Source organism: Rhipicephalus microplus, chromosome 1 (assembly GCF_043290135.1).
Source record: "Rhipicephalus microplus isolate Deutch F79 chromosome 1, USDA_Rmic, whole genome shotgun sequence".
Classification (NCBI taxonomy): Eukaryota; Metazoa; Arthropoda; class Arachnida; order Ixodida; family Ixodidae; genus Rhipicephalus; species Rhipicephalus microplus.
In genome coordinates, this window is record NC_134700.1 from 223,736,586 (window position 1) to 223,755,996 (window position 19,411).

The 19,411-nt window shown below is 43.8% G+C and overlaps 1 protein-coding gene across 1 annotated transcript in view; it reads left to right on the forward strand.

Annotated features, from left to right (window-relative positions):
• The window catches only part of LOC119166842 (neural cell adhesion molecule 1), a 125,867-nt gene extending 109,480 nt beyond the window's left edge, over positions 1-16,387 (forward strand). The window contains exons 8-14 of the mRNA XM_075891440.1: positions 4,025-4,312; positions 7,753-8,064; positions 9,761-9,904; positions 10,251-10,278; positions 10,859-11,082; positions 12,670-12,744; positions 14,806-16,387. Coding sequence (XP_075747555.1) covers positions 4,025-4,312; positions 7,753-8,064; positions 9,761-9,904; positions 10,251-10,278; positions 10,859-11,039 — 953 coding nt within the window. The 3' untranslated portion in view covers positions 11,040-11,082; positions 12,670-12,744; positions 14,806-16,387. The remainder of the gene's footprint in view (positions 1-4,024; positions 4,313-7,752; positions 8,065-9,760; positions 9,905-10,250; positions 10,279-10,858; positions 11,083-12,669; positions 12,745-14,805) is intronic.
• Positions 16,388-19,411: the final 3,024 nt, after the last annotated feature.

The window sequence follows — 19,411 nt, forward strand, 5'->3', positions numbered from 1 at the left end:
TCAAAGGATGGAATACTTCAAGGCCAGGAAAACTTCGTGCAGTTGCCGTGTTTCCGAAACCGACGACACTCAAGGAACTGTGGAGCTTCGTCGGCTTCTGCTCCTATTTTCATCGTTTCGTCCGTAACTTTGCATCGGTCATAGCACCACTCACGAATCTATTTGCTCCACCTGCCAACTTTTCTAATTGGACCCAAGCATGCGATGACGCTTTCGACAAAATGCGCTGCCTGCTCGCATCACCACCTATTTTACGCCATTATGATCCAACAGCGTCGACCGACGCGCACACTGACGCTGGTGGCGTCGGCCTCGGCGCAGTACTCGCGCAACGTAAGCATGATATTCCAGAATACGTCCTCGCATATGCTAGTCACACACTCACAAAAGTGGAAGCCAACTACTTCACCGACAAAGAGTGCCTCGCAATTGTGTGGGTAGGTAGGTAGGTAGGTAATAAACTTTATTAGCATACAACAAGGAATTACTGGCCCGGGCTAGGCCTCCAGGAGCTGTCGTCTGCTGAGCATAGTGCGATGTCTTCGGCGATAGCCCTGACTTACTGGACAGCTAAGATTTGGTCCACTGCACGTGGGCTGAGAAAGGCGGCTCGCCACCGCTCAGCCAGTCGTCCTGGGGTACACTCACGCTCGTCCGAGTAGAGGCGGCGAACACTGCACTCACACTCCCAAAGTATATGCGCCATGTCGGCTGCCTAGTGCCCGCACCATGGACAGCCGGGTGATGGGTGCAGCGAGGGACACAGTATATGCAGATGTTGAGGATTATGAAATGTGTCGGTCTGCAGACGCCTCAGATCAGACGGCTGAGATCTTTCTAGCTGCAATTGGGGTGTTGGGTAACGTCGTCGCGTTTTTCTGTAACGGTTTAGGATCTCGTGGAAAGTAACCATGATGTCCTTGCAGTCCTGTAAGGCCTCAAGGTCTGTTATCGTCGTCATAGAGGTATTTTGTCCTCCGACCTCAGGTGCCTCGCCATCGTCAATGTGTCGCACATCGGCGGCCCTTTCGTCTGCGTCGCGGCAGGTTAGCAGTCTCGCGACGAAGTGGGCGCGCTCGTTGTGGTTCGACGGGAGGTCAGATCTTTGGTCGCTGCCAAGCTCTCCCACGTGCGCGGGGAAGCACTTGAGAGACTTGGCAGCAATCGCACGAGACTTGAAATTGTTGAGTTTTATGGCGCAAAAGCAACAATGGCTATGAAATCTTCAGCTCTGGCGTTTAGCATGTGCGCTGCCTCGACAGATACCCATCCCTTCGTAAATTTTCGGACCACCGTCTTGGCGTTACTCACGATAAGAGTGTCCTCGCTCGTTTTCACTATGAATTATTGCGAGGGCTATGGCCATTTCTTCTGCCGCCTCAGACCATGGGGCGTTAAGCAAGTTTCATCCTTACTTGTACGGAAAGACTTTCGACGTCTTCACCAGCCATCACGCACTCTGTGGTTAGCTTCTGTAAAGGACCATTCTGGCCATCTTGAACGTTTAGCACTGTGCCTCCGAGAATTGACTTTCGCGTCATCTACCGATCTGGGCGAAAACATTCTGACGCGGACGCGCTCTCTCGATCACCAGTGCCATCCAGCGAAGATCTGCTCTCAGAAATCGACATTCCCATCACTGCCATTCCCATCACGAGCATTCCATATGAGCAGCATAAATATCCATGGATTGCATCTCTTCTTAACGTCCTTTCCGACGCCTCCACGTCGGCATACCCATGTGCTCTTCATCGTCAAGCCACACACTTTGCGATACAAGACGCACTCCAATACCAAAAAAAAAAAACACAAAGTGGATGGTCGTAAATAGCTTTTGGTTATACCAAGCCGTGTGCGATCTGACGTATGTGCGCATTTTCATGCTGATCCACAACAGGTTCACACTCAAGCGCTGAAGACATATGAACGCCTCCGCCAGTGACACTGGTGTGGCATGTACACCTTCGTTAAAAAATACATCTGATTCTGTCCATTGTGCCAACAACGGAAGTCATTTGCCCATTCACCCAGACTTATACCATGTCCGGCACGTCCTTTCGACCATGTAGGCATTGATCTATACGGACCGCTTCCTTATACCGTGGCTGGCAATCGATGGGTAATCGTCGCCGTGGACCATCTGACGCGATACGCAGAAACAGCTCCGCTATCTTCAGCTGCTGCTCGGAACGTAGCCAACTTCATCCTACGATGATTCGTCCTGCGTCACGGTGCAACACGTGGAATACTCAGTGATAGAGGGCACGTGTTCTTATCTGGAATTCTTCCAGAACTTTTTCGCACATGCCGTGCGGTTCACCACACCCCTGATGCCTACCACCCACAGACCAATGGTCTAACGGAGCGCTTCAATAATCAGTCAAACTGGTATGTGGTGCTACCGTTTGTAACCTATGCATATAATACCGTGATGCAGTCAACAGGCTTTTCCCCTTTCTTTCTTCTATTCGGCCGTGAGCCATGCAGCAATCTTGACATCATTTTGTCGCATCGCCCGAACACTTCCAAATTTAGTCCTGTTTCTGATATTGTACGGCATGCTGAAGAGTGTTGTCAGTTGGCTCACTCATTCACATCGGACAGACAAGCCCTCGAAAAAGAACGCCATGACTGCAACCAGCCAGTGCAGAGTTTTGCCGTAGGCTCGCTCGTCTTGCTTCAACTGCCATTTCACTCTCCTGGCCTGTCCTCCAAGTTTACCCCAAAGTGCCACAGTCCTTACCGCGTCGTGAAACGTCGCTCTCATAACATATGTGATCGAGCCAGTCAACCCATCCACAGACAGGCGCCGCATTGCTCGCGAGACAGTTCACATAAGTCGCTTTAAGACATATTGTGAGCCTTTCCTTCTGTCATTACCTTGACTCTCCAGGATGGCTCCCCTTTGTTTGGGGGGGGGGGGGGTGTTGTGAGGAGGAAGAAGAACAATATGCTATAGTGGGCCAGCTCTTTAGCCAGAAGCCTCGAGCGTGAGCTGTTGGCCCTAACGCCATGATTCCTGTGTCGGACGTTGCCGCCCGCTTTTAGTATCGATAGACCTGCTGTGCAAGTACTGTTTACACCAATAAATCCCGTTTCAATTGTAACGTTTCATGTAGTAGCGTTCAGTTTAGGTCATTATGTTTGTGCACTATAGCGCTAACAACTCAGTGCTCACTGTGTTGGGATGAAACACAGTGCATATTTAACGGTGTTCGCATACTTACTGCACATGGTGTCTCTCATAACCGTATGGTAGCTTTGGGAAGTAAAACCGCAACGATAGTTATCACTTACTGTACCAGTGCATTATATATTTGCACGGGTGTCAAAATGAGGGGGACGAAAATTTTATTTTCTCAAAAATAAGTTTATAGTTTCTCGATCACCAGTAGCGACTGCTTGGTGACAACATGCCGTGGCACAAAGGGTGACGTCACGAGTTCAACTCCTGGTCATACGATTGTTCTTGTTGTTTATTAGATTGCAACTGCGAATTTAACAAGTTTAAAAAAGCTATTTGCTTGTATATATTTTAGATATCCACACACCTACATAGTATGCCTGGATGTTGATGTAAGGATAAGAAACGCTCCTGTATTTAAACTACACTGTAGCTAAACTGCTATATATTAAATGAAGAATCACGAGGCAATGAGAAATAGTGCCGAAGCTTCAAGTCAAAGCTTCAGTGTTGCTTTTAAAATTTAGCTCTATGGCTCATTAGCGAACCTAAGTGACTGAGCTTGCTCAACCAACTCCGCGTCTTGAGTAAAATAAATAAGCAGAACTCATTGCAAGGGTGCACCGGGAAACGTGCCGTTAGCTTCGTGCTCGCTATAGCACCCAGACTTGTCAGCAAAAGACCTCACACAGCCTACCTGGACGCGTACTGACGATACTCGGAAAAGGGTCACCTCGCTGAGACTCATTCGCGCTCAAGGGCTGGCTCACACGTGCGCGCCCAGTTACGGTATTGACTCTGGGTGCTCACCCTCCTAATTGCCTTTCTCTTGTTTGGCAGACTCGCCAGTGTGCAGCTTTCAACAGCGCACCGTGTACCCGGCTGCGGCGCACGAAATGCTGCAGGTGTCGTGTGACGTAGACGCTCACCCATCGGCCGTCAGCTTCCAGTGGGCCTTCAATGGCAGCATGCGCCGCCACGAGATTCTGACCTTCGTGTCTGAGGGCAGCCACAGCGTGGCGTCGTACGTGCCGCGTGACAGATCAGACTACGGCACGCTATTGTGCTGGGCCACAAACAAGATAGGCCGACAGAAGGAGCCCTGCCGCTTCCAGATTGTCCCCATCGGTCAGTAAATTTTTGACCCTGACCTCTCATTCCTGCCCCAAAACTAATCAATCAATAAATAAGTTTTATCCATAGCACTTGAAAATGAATGCCCCAACGGATATGCTAAGATAAGAGCTGGTCCCAACATCAGTTTGAGCAGGTTCTAATAAAAGATGTTGGAGTTTCACGTATCAAAGCCATGATACGGCGATAAGGGACACTACAGTGGAGGACATGAAACATTTTGACCACCGGAAATTCTTTAACGAGCACCTTAATTCAAATATTTATGTACCTCTAGCGCTTGTCCCTGTCTTTCTGTCCGCGTCTAAGTAGTGCGCTCTCATATCAAAATAGTCTAGCTTTTCCTGTCACTCGAATTGCGGCCGCCTTTAGTGTCATGGCTGAGGATACCTCAGTAACTGTGATGAAACTGTCATCCTAATGTACCCACTTTTACTTTTTTTTACCAGCTCCTGTCTTCCGTTCAAAAATTGCTTTCTTTATTGCGACAAACAGCGCGCTGAGTGCATGACAAACATCTACACGTGTACTCTTTTTTACTCTTATGGAGAATACCTTAAGCAAACCATGCCTTGAAACAAAAAAAAAAACGATATTCGCAGTAGCGGCTATTTGAATGCATCGTGTGCTATCCGGGGTAAGACGGCCTCGTGCTTATTCTCTTTGTCCCATGTGATCTGTACTAATTGGAACATTCAAATGCTTCTTAAATACGTGTTCGGTCTCAAAACTTGTTTACTCCTAATTTAGTTCACTTTGCGAGTTATCCTCCAAGCTACCGGAATCGATATTGCCACGTGACTGGGCTGTCTTTTTTCTTCTACACTCGCATATCAATAAAGTCACTATGATGTCGCGTCGTTTTCATTGCAGGGCGTAACGGCCATGTACCATTGCTTGTTCCTCGCGATAGTGATTTTTGGGTCACACTAATGCTCTCCGCTAGTTTTCGTATGACAAAGCGCTAAGGAAAAATGGGACACGCACGTGCCTTTGTCCTTTCAAACAACCAGTGAAAACAAACAAAACAAAAATGAAAGTAAAAATTGGTGGCGTATCTGTGTAGTTCGTCGGCAAAGGTCATTGAAAGAGGATAGCTTTCTCTCTGGAGACAGAGAATGAAACCTTTATTTGACGTTTTGCGCAAGAAAATTGGTGAGTAGGCACCGCGTGGGATATGGACGCCATGTAGCAGTAATTAGAAGAAATAAAATTTTTCTAGAATGCAATGTCACTGGTATAGGCGGCAGCATGATGTAGTTTTAGTGAGCGTAGAAAACACCCATTTTCTCGGTCATAGCGTTGATCGATTCATATGGTGGGTTTAACGTCCCAAAAAACCACCATATGATAAGAGATGCCGTTGTGGAAGGCTCCGGAAATTTCGACCACCTGGGGTTTTTTAGCGGTCATAGCGTCACATGCCAGAGCCGCGTAATAAGCAGTGCGGTATTTATAATTACGTATCTACGCATTTTATAAATAATTTAATGCACTACCCAATACTACCGTATTGCTGTTGTGCCCAAATATGCGTAATATTTGTTTTTTCATTGACAATGTTCACTGGTATGAACGCAGCCAGGAGATCAAGATGGGTGGTCGTTCATCAAAGGGTTAAACTTTCGCTCTTACGGCTGTATCGAGTGGCAGACAAAAACGAAATAACAGACACACAGATAGACAGACAAACCAAAATTGCTGCGTCGAAGTATCCCAAGAAAGGCTATCATCCTTAAAATCAATAATGGACACTTCTATCACTCATCATATGACACGAAATGTCTCTGTCACGAGTTGTATCTTCCCAACAATTTCTTCATTTTTATGAAGGGCGCAGTAAAAACACAAATAGCCAACCGTAATTATAAAAGTTTGTTAATGACTGGGTATGCATTTTTCTTGTTTCAAATTTAGAGAGACGTCACTGTGGAGCTGTTTGAAAGATTCTATATTCCTGTGGTTCGCGCTTCCTTCCGGAACAGTTTCTGTGATATTTCTTTCCATTTGAGTTGAAAAATACGCGCATTTTTTACAACTATAGTGGAAGGTATTTCGCTATCCCTACGCAGTCACTGAGTACCACGTATATTCTTGCGTTCAATAAAGAAAGTACGAACAGGCAAGACAATAATTCCACTTGCTTTTAATATTGACGCATCAAATCGGGGCCCATGAGGATTTTATAAAGAACCATAAAGCGGAATATGAGAGGTAGAACAGAAATCCAACGCTGTGATAGAATTTAACCTATGCAAAGCTTGTTTGAAGCCACGAGTAGTGTTCGGTCGGCCAGATTGTATTACACCTTAGAGATGTTACAGCAAGCGTGGATGGAGGCACAAGGAAACAAGCGCTATTGTCTTGTTTGTAGTTCTATGTGGTTAAACGCTTACTTTTTTTCTCTTTTTGCACATCCGGGTATAGTTATTTCCATAAATTTTCTTTCCAAATATGGTCTTTATAGACCAGACGGCATTACACAAATGGTCAGGGGGTTCTGTGTTCTACACGAGGGGTACAACGAAAAACATTTGGGCAGTACTTAACAGGAGAACCATAAATGCAGAAACAATAAGCGTACTTCAGTGACCGCACAAAAAAAAAAATTGACGCTAGACGTTACCAAGAATTGCCAGAGTTTTACCAAGAACGGTGATTCATGCATGAGGGCCCACTTTCAGTGGTTGACTGACAGCCACTATAAAAGATACATTGATACACTTAACCATACAAGCAGTTGAATGACATTTCCGATTTTGCTAAGTGACCCGGGAGCTTTACATATCAATATAAACTGAAATTATTCGTATATGGTTTGACTACGGGAACGAGAAGTGCACGTGCTAGAGCGTCATCTATAGCCAGTAATCAGTACTTCGAGACTGCTTATTGGGAAAAAAACGATAGTCGCATATTTAGGTAAACGCGAAAGAAAAGCACTGTAATATGAACTCATTTTTCAAGCTTGTATGCCTTATATGAAGTTCACGCACTTAGTTCATGGGGCTTTTTTAGCATCTCTCGGGATATAAACGTCGTCTTTGCTTCTTAGTATACGTTCACGCTAATTCAGCCAATTTCTCATTTTCGAGTTCACTTTCCCCTTGAGTTCCCGTCGGCTTTAAATATAAGAGTGCGGATGTAGAATTTGGGAAAAATATGTTGTAAATATATGTTTTGTTATTTTTTATGCTCGATGAAAGTTAATACGTAAAAAGACATTCAGACTTTGCAGCGAAGGCTACAACAAATACACGCTTATTTTGGTGGCCCAACAGGCTCCAGTTAGTGATGAACCAAAAGAGGCTGACGTATCATTGTATTTAACAAGTAGCAACAACGCTGCCCTAAAAGCCATGAATTATGAAAGGACTGACACTTCATTAAAAAAAGGAATGCACGAACTAAAGCATGTTACATGTACTCTGCAGGTCCGCCCAAGGCTCCGTACAATTGCACGCTAAGCAACCAGACGGATGACGCATTTCTGGCGGAGTGTCTAGAAGACCCGACCGATGGCGGCGAACTGCGACAGCTGTACAACCTCGAAGTTCACGACATCTCGTGCCACCGGCTTCTCGCCAACCTGAGCGCCGAGAGACCCGCCTTCTGGGTGCAGGACGTGCCCGTCGGCCTGAATTACGTGCTCGTGCTGTACGCCGTCAATGAGATGGGACGCTCGGAACCAGTGCTGCTGCGCGCCGACACCCCCGACCACTACTGGGATGGCACACTGCATCACGGTACGTGACAAGGTGGTTGTTCGAACTGGTTAATAAAACGTACTTGTAAAATAAATGGTGTTTTAATGCGCGGAACACTGGAACAAAACAGAGAACAAGATAGAACGGAGCCTACCCCTCCAATACTATCTCTTTCCAGGCTAAATAACGTTTTGATTTTCAAATATGGCACGTGAGGAGTAGCACACAACCGAGAGCCTGTCAACATTTTGATTTTTGAAACTGTGGTTACTTAGTTTTAGAGCCTCGCAAGAACTGCTTCTTTGTTATTTTTCGTTGGAGAAATTCGAAAACAAGAACACCACTGAACGGCCACATAGCAGCGAAGTGCCAATTTTTTGAAGAGAAAACAAGACGGACACTCGTGCAACGAGATAAAGAGAAGGGAAAAAGAAAGCAAATACACTAGTAAGACGGAAGTACGGAAAGAAAAAAAACAAAAAAGTGCATTGTACACTCTTGATCGGTGTCTAGTTACTAATTAAATACTGGTTATATTTAGAAAACCACGCTGAAAATGTCGGATTTCCGTGTTATATCTACTACTGTTACCGGGACCAGAATAAAAGTGTATGCAGAAACTCTACGCAGTGATCTGTCAGAAAATAAAATATCGATGTATGTTCATACATAATGCGAAATAGACAATTGTCCGCATGTAACCCACGGATTTTTGTGCCGCCAGCATTTGAGAAACTTCCAGAACAAATTCTCCATTTCTGCCAGCGTTGCCGTTGATGGCTAATTTGTGCCTAACTGGCTATTTTACGATCCCGTCTGACTTTAAGCGTTTCAGCCTGGTTTTGTGGGTACTTTGCAGCTACTTCGGAACTTATGGTATGATGCATTAGGTAGCCGTTTTATTATTTTCACTTGAAACGTGCTGTTTCTGAGCTTTCCTGTTATGTCACTAGATGTACCCGGCGTTCTCTTCTTACCAAAAGGCTGGTGCGCATCGAGGTGCCTCAAAGCAACACGTGGCATGCCTGCAAATGCGAATCGGAAAAGTAGCGTTTGTGTCGGCAACGTGTGGCTTGTATGCTTCTCACACTGCCCGCCATCTATGCTGATGCTAACGCGCAGGTACCGAGTTCTGATGGGCAGCGCATTTTCTAGTGTTAACATTACAAAACAGAGATCCACATCCAAATGAAGCTGGGCTCTTCACCCTCAACTCATTTTTTACTTGAAGCTAGACTGGTAATGCAGTAATTTATTATTGCATTTCGATCCGCGGCTCCAAAAAAAAGCTGCTGCAGCGTTTGAAGTTCCTACAGACTTGCGGGCTAGAAAATCATCCCGCATCTAATAAGAACTCAATTCATTCTACATAACCTATGTGAGGATGTACGGAAAATATTTGAATTATTATTAGTGGTGGCTTGAATACCAAACAAGATGAAAGAAATTGTGCCCATATTGCTATCCATGGCTTTGTTAATCAAATTTCTACTATTCATTGTTCAAGAATGAAAACTATTTACAATGTCATTTTCGTTCTACTTCGATACAAGAGTGGCGATAAAATAAGAATGTACGACTACTTTGGCTACATTTAGCTTGACTTCTGGCTCTATTTAAAATCTACCCAATGACAACTCTGGCCACTGCTGTGATCCCAGAATGGTGTTTTGCAAGTGATCCATCGGGATACCTTGATTAACTCTATTAACTTTGTTTACTTTCTGACTTCCAGATGGCGACTGGAGCAACTGCGAAGATAGCAACTCCCTCGTTGTCACCCTGATCACTGTGACCTTCTCCGCCATTTTCTTGCTTTTGTTCTTCGTTATTCTCGCCCATTACAGGGTGAAGAAGCAAAGTTTAAAAGCCACCACTGGTAAGCCTTCTTTCTTTCTGTAATGTTTAAGCGCTTGCGTGTTGTATTGTTTCTGTTAATTAAAATTTAATTGCCCTACAATGTCAGCCTTCTCAATATTCTACGTTTTCTTCAAGTTCAGTGAGCCTACACGAAATAACGGTTTCTCAAATTGTTACCATGAAGAAATTTTTCTGTGCGTGGCGCGGAGCGCTCCTGCTCGGAGCTTAATTCCAAGAAAATTATCTAGAGGTTTATACCGTGCCGTGCGAAATAACACTTTACCATATGACAAATGGGTACTTTTTCTTCCCAACAGTACATTTTGATTTTAGTACATTACAACAAAGTTCATATTTTCTTTCAGGCAATAAAGTGGTGCAGAACGGAAAGCCGTAAGTGTGTTTTTTTATTATCATTGTGCACAAATATTCACAAAACAGCAAAGGCATAAGTGCCTCTGTTATTCCTGCGACATGTGTTATAAAACCCACCCAATCATTTCAAACTACTCCCAAGTATGGCCCCATCGTATCTAATGCCACCCTTGACTGAGTTCCTCACTCTTTCGAATGCTCTGTGTTATACCAAGAGAATGCTCTTGATCTTTTCAATGTATTGCATGGTTTGTTCATCTATGCGGACTTGGCGCATGTAAATCAGAGATAAAGCATTATTCGAGCATGCATGTGCCATATTTCATAATGCTACCTTGTTGTAATTCACAGCTGCGCTTGCAGTTCCCAACAAACTGCATGGAGAATTGAAAGTTACTCCTACAGCCCTCACAGGTAGATAGTTGGAGCTAGTGAAAGGATTTCAGAGAAAAGCATGTTAGCACCGTGTAACTTCAACGTTACTTTGTCGGCATCCGCATAGCCTGATGAGGTGCTCGCTTAGTCAGTTCTTTGCTACAGGTATGAAACAAGCATTGATGATTCCAAAAATAGCACATTAGCATTCATGGTCTTCCAGGCTTGCCCACTCCTGCGACGGATCGGTCAGCATGACCACCTTCAGCCCTGCCGAAGGCCACGAGCTCCGCTCCACTACGCTGGACGCGTCACCGGTGAAGCCACCTCTACACGTTGACTACATAACAAATGACACCAACCACACGCCGTATTTCTGCCGCCAGAAGATTGTAGACTTCTGATATCCAGACGTGCTCCCAACAACCAAAAGAATGGAGCTATTCAGTGAGTCAATGCTCATTGACGATTGCAATCACTTGAAACAGTGACCTTAGTGTCTAATAATTATATATTTACCTCCAAAACCACGATGGAATTATGAAAGACGCCGTAGAATGGGAAGCTCCAGAAATCCTGACCACCTGAGATTGTTTGATATTTGATTGATATGCGGGGTTTAACGTCCCAAAACCACCATATAATTATGGGAGGCGTTGTAGTGGAGTGCTTCAAAAATTTCGACCACCTGGTGTTCTTTAACGCGCACCCAAATCTGAGCACACGGGCCAACAGCATTTATGCCTCCATCGGAAATGCAGCCGCCGCAGCTGGGATTCGATCCCACGACTTGCGGGTTAGCAGCCGAGTACCTTAGTCACTAGACCACCACGGCGGAGCACCTGAGATTCTTTAACATGCACTATAATGTAAGCATAAGGGCATCAAACACTTCGCCTACGTCTAAATGCGGCCGCCGCGGCCGGGATTCGATCCCGAAATCTTCAGGCCAGCAGTCACGCACGATAACTGCTAAACCACCATAGCGGCTGAGACCATAGTGTTTCTGGAAGTATGTTGCTTCTATAGATGCAACTTGGAGATCTCATCATAATTCTTGGGAGATATAGTGCTAATGAAAATCAACGTTTTCCATGTATCGTATAAGTCGATCGTATGCAAGCGTAGAACACTAATAGTAATTGTTCTATGTCGCATTTATTGACCCATGTCGCCAAAATATGTCTAGTTTGCATTCTTCTTCTACTGGTCATGCGGATTCAGTACTTCCTTGTTTCGTGCTTGGCAGTTCTAGTAAACTACAATTAACCGGCTGTTGAAAGGGAAAAAAAAAGATCGCTGAGATTATGCGTGAGTGCCAAACATGATGCTATTGCGCCCCGCCGCGGTGGTCTAGTGACTAAGGTACTCAGCTGCTGACCCGCAGGTCGCGGGATCAAATCCCGGCTGAGGCGGCTGCATTTCCGATGAAGGCGGAAATGTTGTAGGCCTGTGTGCTTAGATTTCTGTGCACGTTAAAGATCCCCAGGGGGTCGAAATCTCCGGAGCCCACATGACGGCGTCTCTCATAATCCTATATTGCTTTTGGGACCTTAAACCCCACATACCAATCAAACATGGTGTTAATTTTGGGCAAATAAATATTCACGCGCATTCGTCGAGAAATTGTACATTGTTTAAATAAATAAAGAAAAAATACAGATGAATACCTAAAGAAATACGACTTAAATGAGAAAAGAAATAAGGTTGCTGTAGTTGTGGCGAAGTTTTCTGAAGCTTGCATAATTTTCGCGACTACGGAGTCATATCGCAGAGATCTGTTTGGGGGTTCAGTTTCACACAAAACGGCAACCACGTGATCTTAACAAGAAGCACTAATTTTACTCCTCCTATGATTCAGTGGAGTAAAAATGGGCATCAAACACATCATGCGGTGCTCATCGCAACGTGTTGAGGAATCATGCATTTTATCTAACCTAACGTACAGGCTAGCTCATTGGACATATCTTATCAGTGAGACAGGATACCGCTGACTAGCAAACAGATATTTCAAACTAACGTTCCTATTTGCAGATATCATCGATGTGCATACTGGATACTACCGCATAGAAAACAACGCCAGAAGCAAGTCTATACGTTTTATAAAAGGTAAGCAAGGGCCCGTCATTATTCCATAGAGCATTTGAAATTTAAGACCATCGTAATATAGCATCAATATCATCATCGTTATCACCATCATCATCATCATCATCATCATCATCATCATCATCATAATTATTTTTATGCTTCGCCTTTCATAAAAATGTCTGCTTACAGTAGCGACATTGTGAAAGCATAAAGGGGTAACAAGGAACACGAAAATAAATAATGAGAGAGGAGGAGTTATGTGTGGTACTGGAATGCTAACAGACTTCGTAATAGGTAATTCAATGAAGTCCTGACCTACTTCTCATGCAACGAATGTTTGCGTAAGCACTGTTACGTATTCTGTCTCGGGCAATGACGATCCACTACAGCAAAACACTTTATTTAGATGACATAATCTGCGGTTGTATTCCGGCAGGTTAAGCATTGTTTGCATAAGCAAATATTTCTGACTTTCTTGCACTTTGATATTCCTGGACAGCTGTTCCCAACAATCTTTTTCCCGAATTAGGGACGTAAATCCCCAACAGTTGTTATTGCGGGCTTTTAACTCATACATGTACTTTTTACATTACGGTGTTACCGGAATACGAGATTGCGTTTACCGTTTTACCGGGACGTAGGTTTTAAGAAAGTTTCAGCTTCCCATGCGTAAACGTGTACGTATGTACGTATGTAAACGTATGAATTTATGCTTTCACAAACAACTAAACAGTGATAATAACTGCATTAACAGCGAAAAAATATAAATAAGATTGAATCTCCGCGGTGACAAAATTGCGATAACGGATTAAAGCCCGTACGGCATCCCGGTACACGCTAAGGGGCGCAGGATTACCGATTCGTCAGACGACGGTGCCAACATCTTTTGATATTTCGTGGAACCAGAATTACAGGCACAGCTGTTTTCGCCCAGTGATTTTGAGGATAAAACATATTTAAAATGGCAATTAATTCACTCTCACGTCTTTGGAAGGCTTTTAGATGAGACGTAGAATGCACCAAATGCACCATGCGTCTACAAAACCGAGTTGTGCTTGGCTGGTACATATCGGCCCCGCTAGATGTCGCCATCAATCTACCCTCTTGGGGGCTTTAGGCCTATGATGTTTTGAATTTCCGTATTCTAGATCACTCACTCAATCTTCGGCAATCCGGATCAAACAACGTGTCCGTAATTGGCGCTCATACGTCGGCCTATTTTTACTCGTCGGCTGCACTTTCTGAAAATCGGATATCGCGAGCAGCCGCTAACGAAGGTGAATTCACGAGCGATGGCCGCAGAGGTAACACTTATTCAGTGAGTAGTTTACCTTCCGTGATGGAAACTACGTTCCGCAAAGCTCGCAAATGCGGAGTCTCTAATTTGTATCTGGTAACACAGTATTGTGTAAAGGTGTACGTGTATACTAAAATTACCTACTAACTATATTTAAAATTTTGCAATTTTTTTGCAGAATTGCATCAAAGTGATTGGTTTCCGTAGGCTGTCATGAACAGTCAGTTGCCAGGAATGTTTCTGTGAACATTACGTGTACTTGAAACGGCACACAACCTAAGTACAGCAGCGGGGTTTAGCCAAAATATCTTTTTTTTTGGGGGGGGGGGGGATCACATTGTATGTATGTTGTGCGTACGTTTGTAGGTTTGCATTTTTTGCATATGAATAACACGAAAACATAGAAATGAACGGGGGGGGGGGTGGCTCAACAACACGATCACCTGACTAAGCCTGTGACTAATACGCCATATAAGGTAAACATCATTCATAATACACGAACGTTATCTCCAAAAAAAAACTAACTACCTACTGGAAATGAAATCCGCGCATATAAACAGGCTGTTTGTGAGAATGTGGTGTATTAAATCATATCTACAGTAATTATCTATCGAAACGGGATAGTGCATTATCCCACAAGAAAACTTCTTATATTTAGTATACGAGTAAGCTAAATTACAAATGAGATACGTCAAGATACACCAAGAATAGTGAAGCTGAAAGAAAAAAAAAAACCTCTTCACTGAATGTTTTTTCTCCTGAACCGTCTTTTTTTTTTTACTCAGGTTGGAGTGTCTGGGTTGACGTGACTTGGAGGTATTACTGAAATGGGCATTTCGGACCACCCGAAAAGTCACCCGGATTCCACGTCATTCAAGACTTCAAACCAACACGTCAACCACGCGATGTTCGAGCACATCTGCTTGCAGGGTTCTTTCGCCTCAAGTGCCTTCCAAACGAAACAGTCCGGGATGAACGGAGAAACCCAGCTCGAAAGTGACTCTCCAAAAACTGCACCCACTCAACTCGCTCAACTTGCAATGCGGGAGCAGTGCGAATGAGAAGATAACTTCTGACAGCTTTAGTACCACACACATTGTCCCGGTGCCCGTTAACACCATAGAGTCGATTTCGATTATTACAGCACACTAGTTGATAATCATCGTGTGAAAAAATTTTCTAAAGCACAAGAAGCCTCAGTCTCTGCTTTATTCTTGAGCGTCATAAATCCCTCAAACGCATCCGAAATCAAGTGTCAAATGATGAAATGATAATGGGATTATAGCCATTACATGTCGGGACGTTGACGCATCATGTTAACTTCATTAAGGCTCCGTTCAGCGAAAGCCTTCAATGAAGAAGCCAGCTAATAAGACTAAATGCGGCGAGAGCCTTTTGTGGAAACACAACTGAAGCAACGCAGCGGGCAATTCAATTATATTTTAACAGATATGTGCTCAGCAAAGAAAAGCTGGAAAAGACAAGCCGCGTTTGCTTCCCGTATCAACAAAGGTGTTCCTCACTTTTTAGAATGTATGAAGAAAAAGCGCAACTTCATTTAAAAAAATGTGTTGTATTTTTTTTCTAAGAATATAGCGTAAACGCCCACCGCTTGCTCCATGCATGTGCTCATCATTGGCAGCCTGAATAGGTAAGCCGCTGTACAAACTCACTTACGGACCCGAGAAAAACATGGAGCTGTAATCGCGTTCCTCGAGCTTCAGTGTTGCCGCACCCTTGCGTCATCTACTGCACCATCATCGCGTCTCACTTGGAAACAAAGTGTGAAGCAAGAGACGTATTTGTGAACTCCACAAAACTCTGCAAGAAAAACTGCGCCAAATGAAACAACGTCACAGCAGCAGTTGCGAACTGTGTCTTTGTGTCTCTGAGGCTGCAGCTGCGTGAAAATGGTGTCGATTGCCGTGCTTCATGCTCACTTATTCGTGAATTCATGTTTGTGTGCATGCATTGTGTGAGGGCCTACTCGACTTATGTGTCAGTGGGTAGCACGCTTGAAGTGGCTCACTTATCGTATATATACTGAACCAAGAACACGAGTTTATGGACTTATCGCGGTCACAGACATTTGTGTATGAATTTCAGGGTCCAGAAGAGAGGTGCATTTATTCGCTGGGAACTATATACAAACATTGATCCAGCTTGAGATGGTGTATACGTATTAAGTGTAAATATTGTACATAAATATCAATTTTTCGCAGTTCAGTGTGTTCTGCGTAACTCAGCCAGATGCCACCACACCTGCATTTTGGCATCTTGTACGAACAGGTAGGTAGCATTGCTTATGATTGTGGCAGCGAGCGTACTATACAAATAAAGTGTCAGTGACACCATGGGTGCCAAGAAGCTGATGGTCTTTACTGACATATTTAAGGACATTGAGCCTATCCAAAATAATGATCACTTGACTTTAAAAAGGAAGTACAATATTCAACGAAATATTTAGACATATTGCACTTCAGAGCAATGCATAACCGGCATTTCACGCGGCGTAACAGAAGTAAAAAAAAAAAAACATGCGCTTAGAGACTGTATGATTGACATTTTGTTCTAAACAAAAATAAAATATGTGACATGAAATATGCACCACAGGCAAACTTTAGCACAACTTCTATTGCAATGAGTAGTTTAATCACACTGCTAATATTCACAAGCTTATATTTCACACTGAAAAGTCTTGACAGCGAATATAGTACCCGTGAAGTTTGCATGTCCTTTAAAACAAGAACAAAAACAACAGCAACAGCAACAGCAATGAAGGCAATGCAAAAAATAAATAATCAAAGGAGCGGAAAATGTGAAGAGTTCTTCAAGGGCTAGATGACGTTCGTCTGCAGCTAAGGGAATAAGAAGGCAAGAACAGTTATCTCACGTGCCCGCAATCCATCATTCTTGGTAAAGAGCTATCCGAGACTTCTGCTGTTGACAAAGGAGTACCGAGACTTCTGAGGTCAGTCTAGCCTGCTTTTGTGCAGCGCGGAAACAACAGTGAAAAATGAGGAAAAAACTTGAACTTCTTTGGCTCAAAACATTTTTTTTTCAACTTGCAATGTAGCGTGAAGCAGCACCGTGTTTGGTCGCTCTGTTCCACCGGCGGATATTCTTATCTTGTTTTTCAGGGTAATCGATCAGCCTAAACATTGTCTAGGCAATCGGTTATCGGGTTTCTCAATGAGGTCTGACAGCACCTAACGCTCGCCAACGTATCGGTTATGATTTATTTTTGCTGTATTTCTTTTTACGCGGAAAACTTTAAAACCACTTCTTTTCGTATTTCTTCGCAGGTGACATACAACCACGCTTTCTTTGCCAGTTGTCTGTCCTGCAAGTAAAAACAGCTGTTGTTCGCGTATATGTGCGTGTTGTTTGCATCAATGACCAAATGTGCACTACGCAGTGGAGCCGAGCCGAACATACCTGTTCACGTATGTTACATGCGGTAGTTTCTATCGCTATATGTAAAGCTTTTCAAAGCGTAGGCTGGCTAGGCAACGTAAAAATAAATCACAGAGCCCTGACTTGTCTATCGGCAAGAGTTTTGCCTGTCAATGATAATAAACCTTCATAAAACAACTTCCTTTTATTCCGCTTCCCTCCTTTCCCCGTACCCCCAGAAAAAGAAAAGAATAAAAAGGCAGGTGGGGTAAGACAACTTTTGAGCTGAATGGTTAGCCGATTTTTGGTTGGGTAACTTGTCGAGCTCATGTAAGCAGTAATTACTGTTTATTTACGGAAACGTCGACGTAGTACTAGGAAGTTAGGTTTTGTTTTGTATTATTCAGGTTTTAACTTGTCTACACTCAAGCTTAACGATGTCGACCTTCAGTGGACTCACAATGCTGAATACACACGACTCCCTAAATACCGGCGTTGGTTCAGAATTTTGCATATTAACGCTCGCACTGTTTCTCACACCAACATCATTATACTACTTTTCTTTTTGTTGCTGGAAAATGGCTAAAATCTATTACTCTACATACACAAAGCAAATGTTAACACGAAAAACAAAATGGCCCCGTATCTGCATGTTAATCTGCAAATGTCGTCGAAAGATGATAGTCTTGCGTGTGGAGAGAGTTAACAAAACATTTATTTGATGTTCTGCGCAAGAAAATCGGTGAATGGTATTCTGGCGGCGCTGCGTTAGAGTGCCTCGAGCATGCAGCGGAGGCGAACGAGCGCATCAAGTCACGGCACACGTGAGACATGAGCGCCGTCTGGCAGTTTTATTAGAAAACAAAGCACGTGGGTCGGAGACTGGTGTGCGCGCCCGTCTCAGAGGTGACAAGGTGTAGAACGCAAGGTGACGGGCATGTGCCACCACCGTCTCGTCTTAGCAAAGCGTTGGAAACACTCGCCTTTTCGTGCAAGCGTTGCATGGTCAGTGCAGCGTGATAAGCGCTACGGTCCTTAAAATTACTCATGTATGATTTTTCTAGTAAAAGACGCACATGCAGAATATATAAGTGTTGTTATGGTGCCCAAGACATGGCAATAATTGCTTTTTAGTTGACAATTTCACAAGTATGAACGCTGAATCTTGAGCAACATTGGTGGGCGCTGCGAATTAGATCAACCGTTTCAAGTACCCGATGTCGTTAAGAATGGACAAACAGACAAATGTACAGACAGACAAACAAACCAACTTTTTGCTATCGTCTTTAGTATGAACATATGTTGCGACACGATTCGGTCCCAGTGGAGCAAAAAGCCTGCTACGCCTATTGTTACCTTCCAATAGTAAAAAAAAAAAACGAAGAAGCGTCACATCTCTACGGAGTTTGGCGTGTATATCCGAGCACAAAAGGAGTTCTGATGCGTTATTATCAGCAATTATCACAGCCTACTTCGCTCATTTGATCAACCTAATCTTTGCGAGAGTCAGTAAAAAAAACAGAAACGACCGCTGCACCAAAAAAGTAAGTATGCTCGATATTTCTGAGAAGCTAAAACATTTCCAGACAACTAAAAAGTTAGCTATTTATCAATTTTATGTCATATAACTCTACGAAAGAAGTGTTCGTTCCGCCTTTTCGGTAACTCAAAAGGTGCTCCCCCAGTACTACCTAAATCAAGATTTTTTTTTTCTTTTTGCTACCACTGTAATGAATATTTCAAACATCTGTCTTTGGACCATCGTGCTTTCACTGGAGAGAATGTTTGACGAGCTTCGCTGGCTGTCCCATACCAAACGTAAAAACAAAGAGCTTCGCAACACAGTACTACCTTTTTGACGCTAGTTGAAAGGACACAAAGAACGGTGACAATCAGAGACAATGTCTGCGTAAGCAGAAAACTGTTCATCACTTCTTGAATAATGGCCGCTATAGTTATAACACACACCGCTTTAAGTGCACTCTTCCTTCTTCC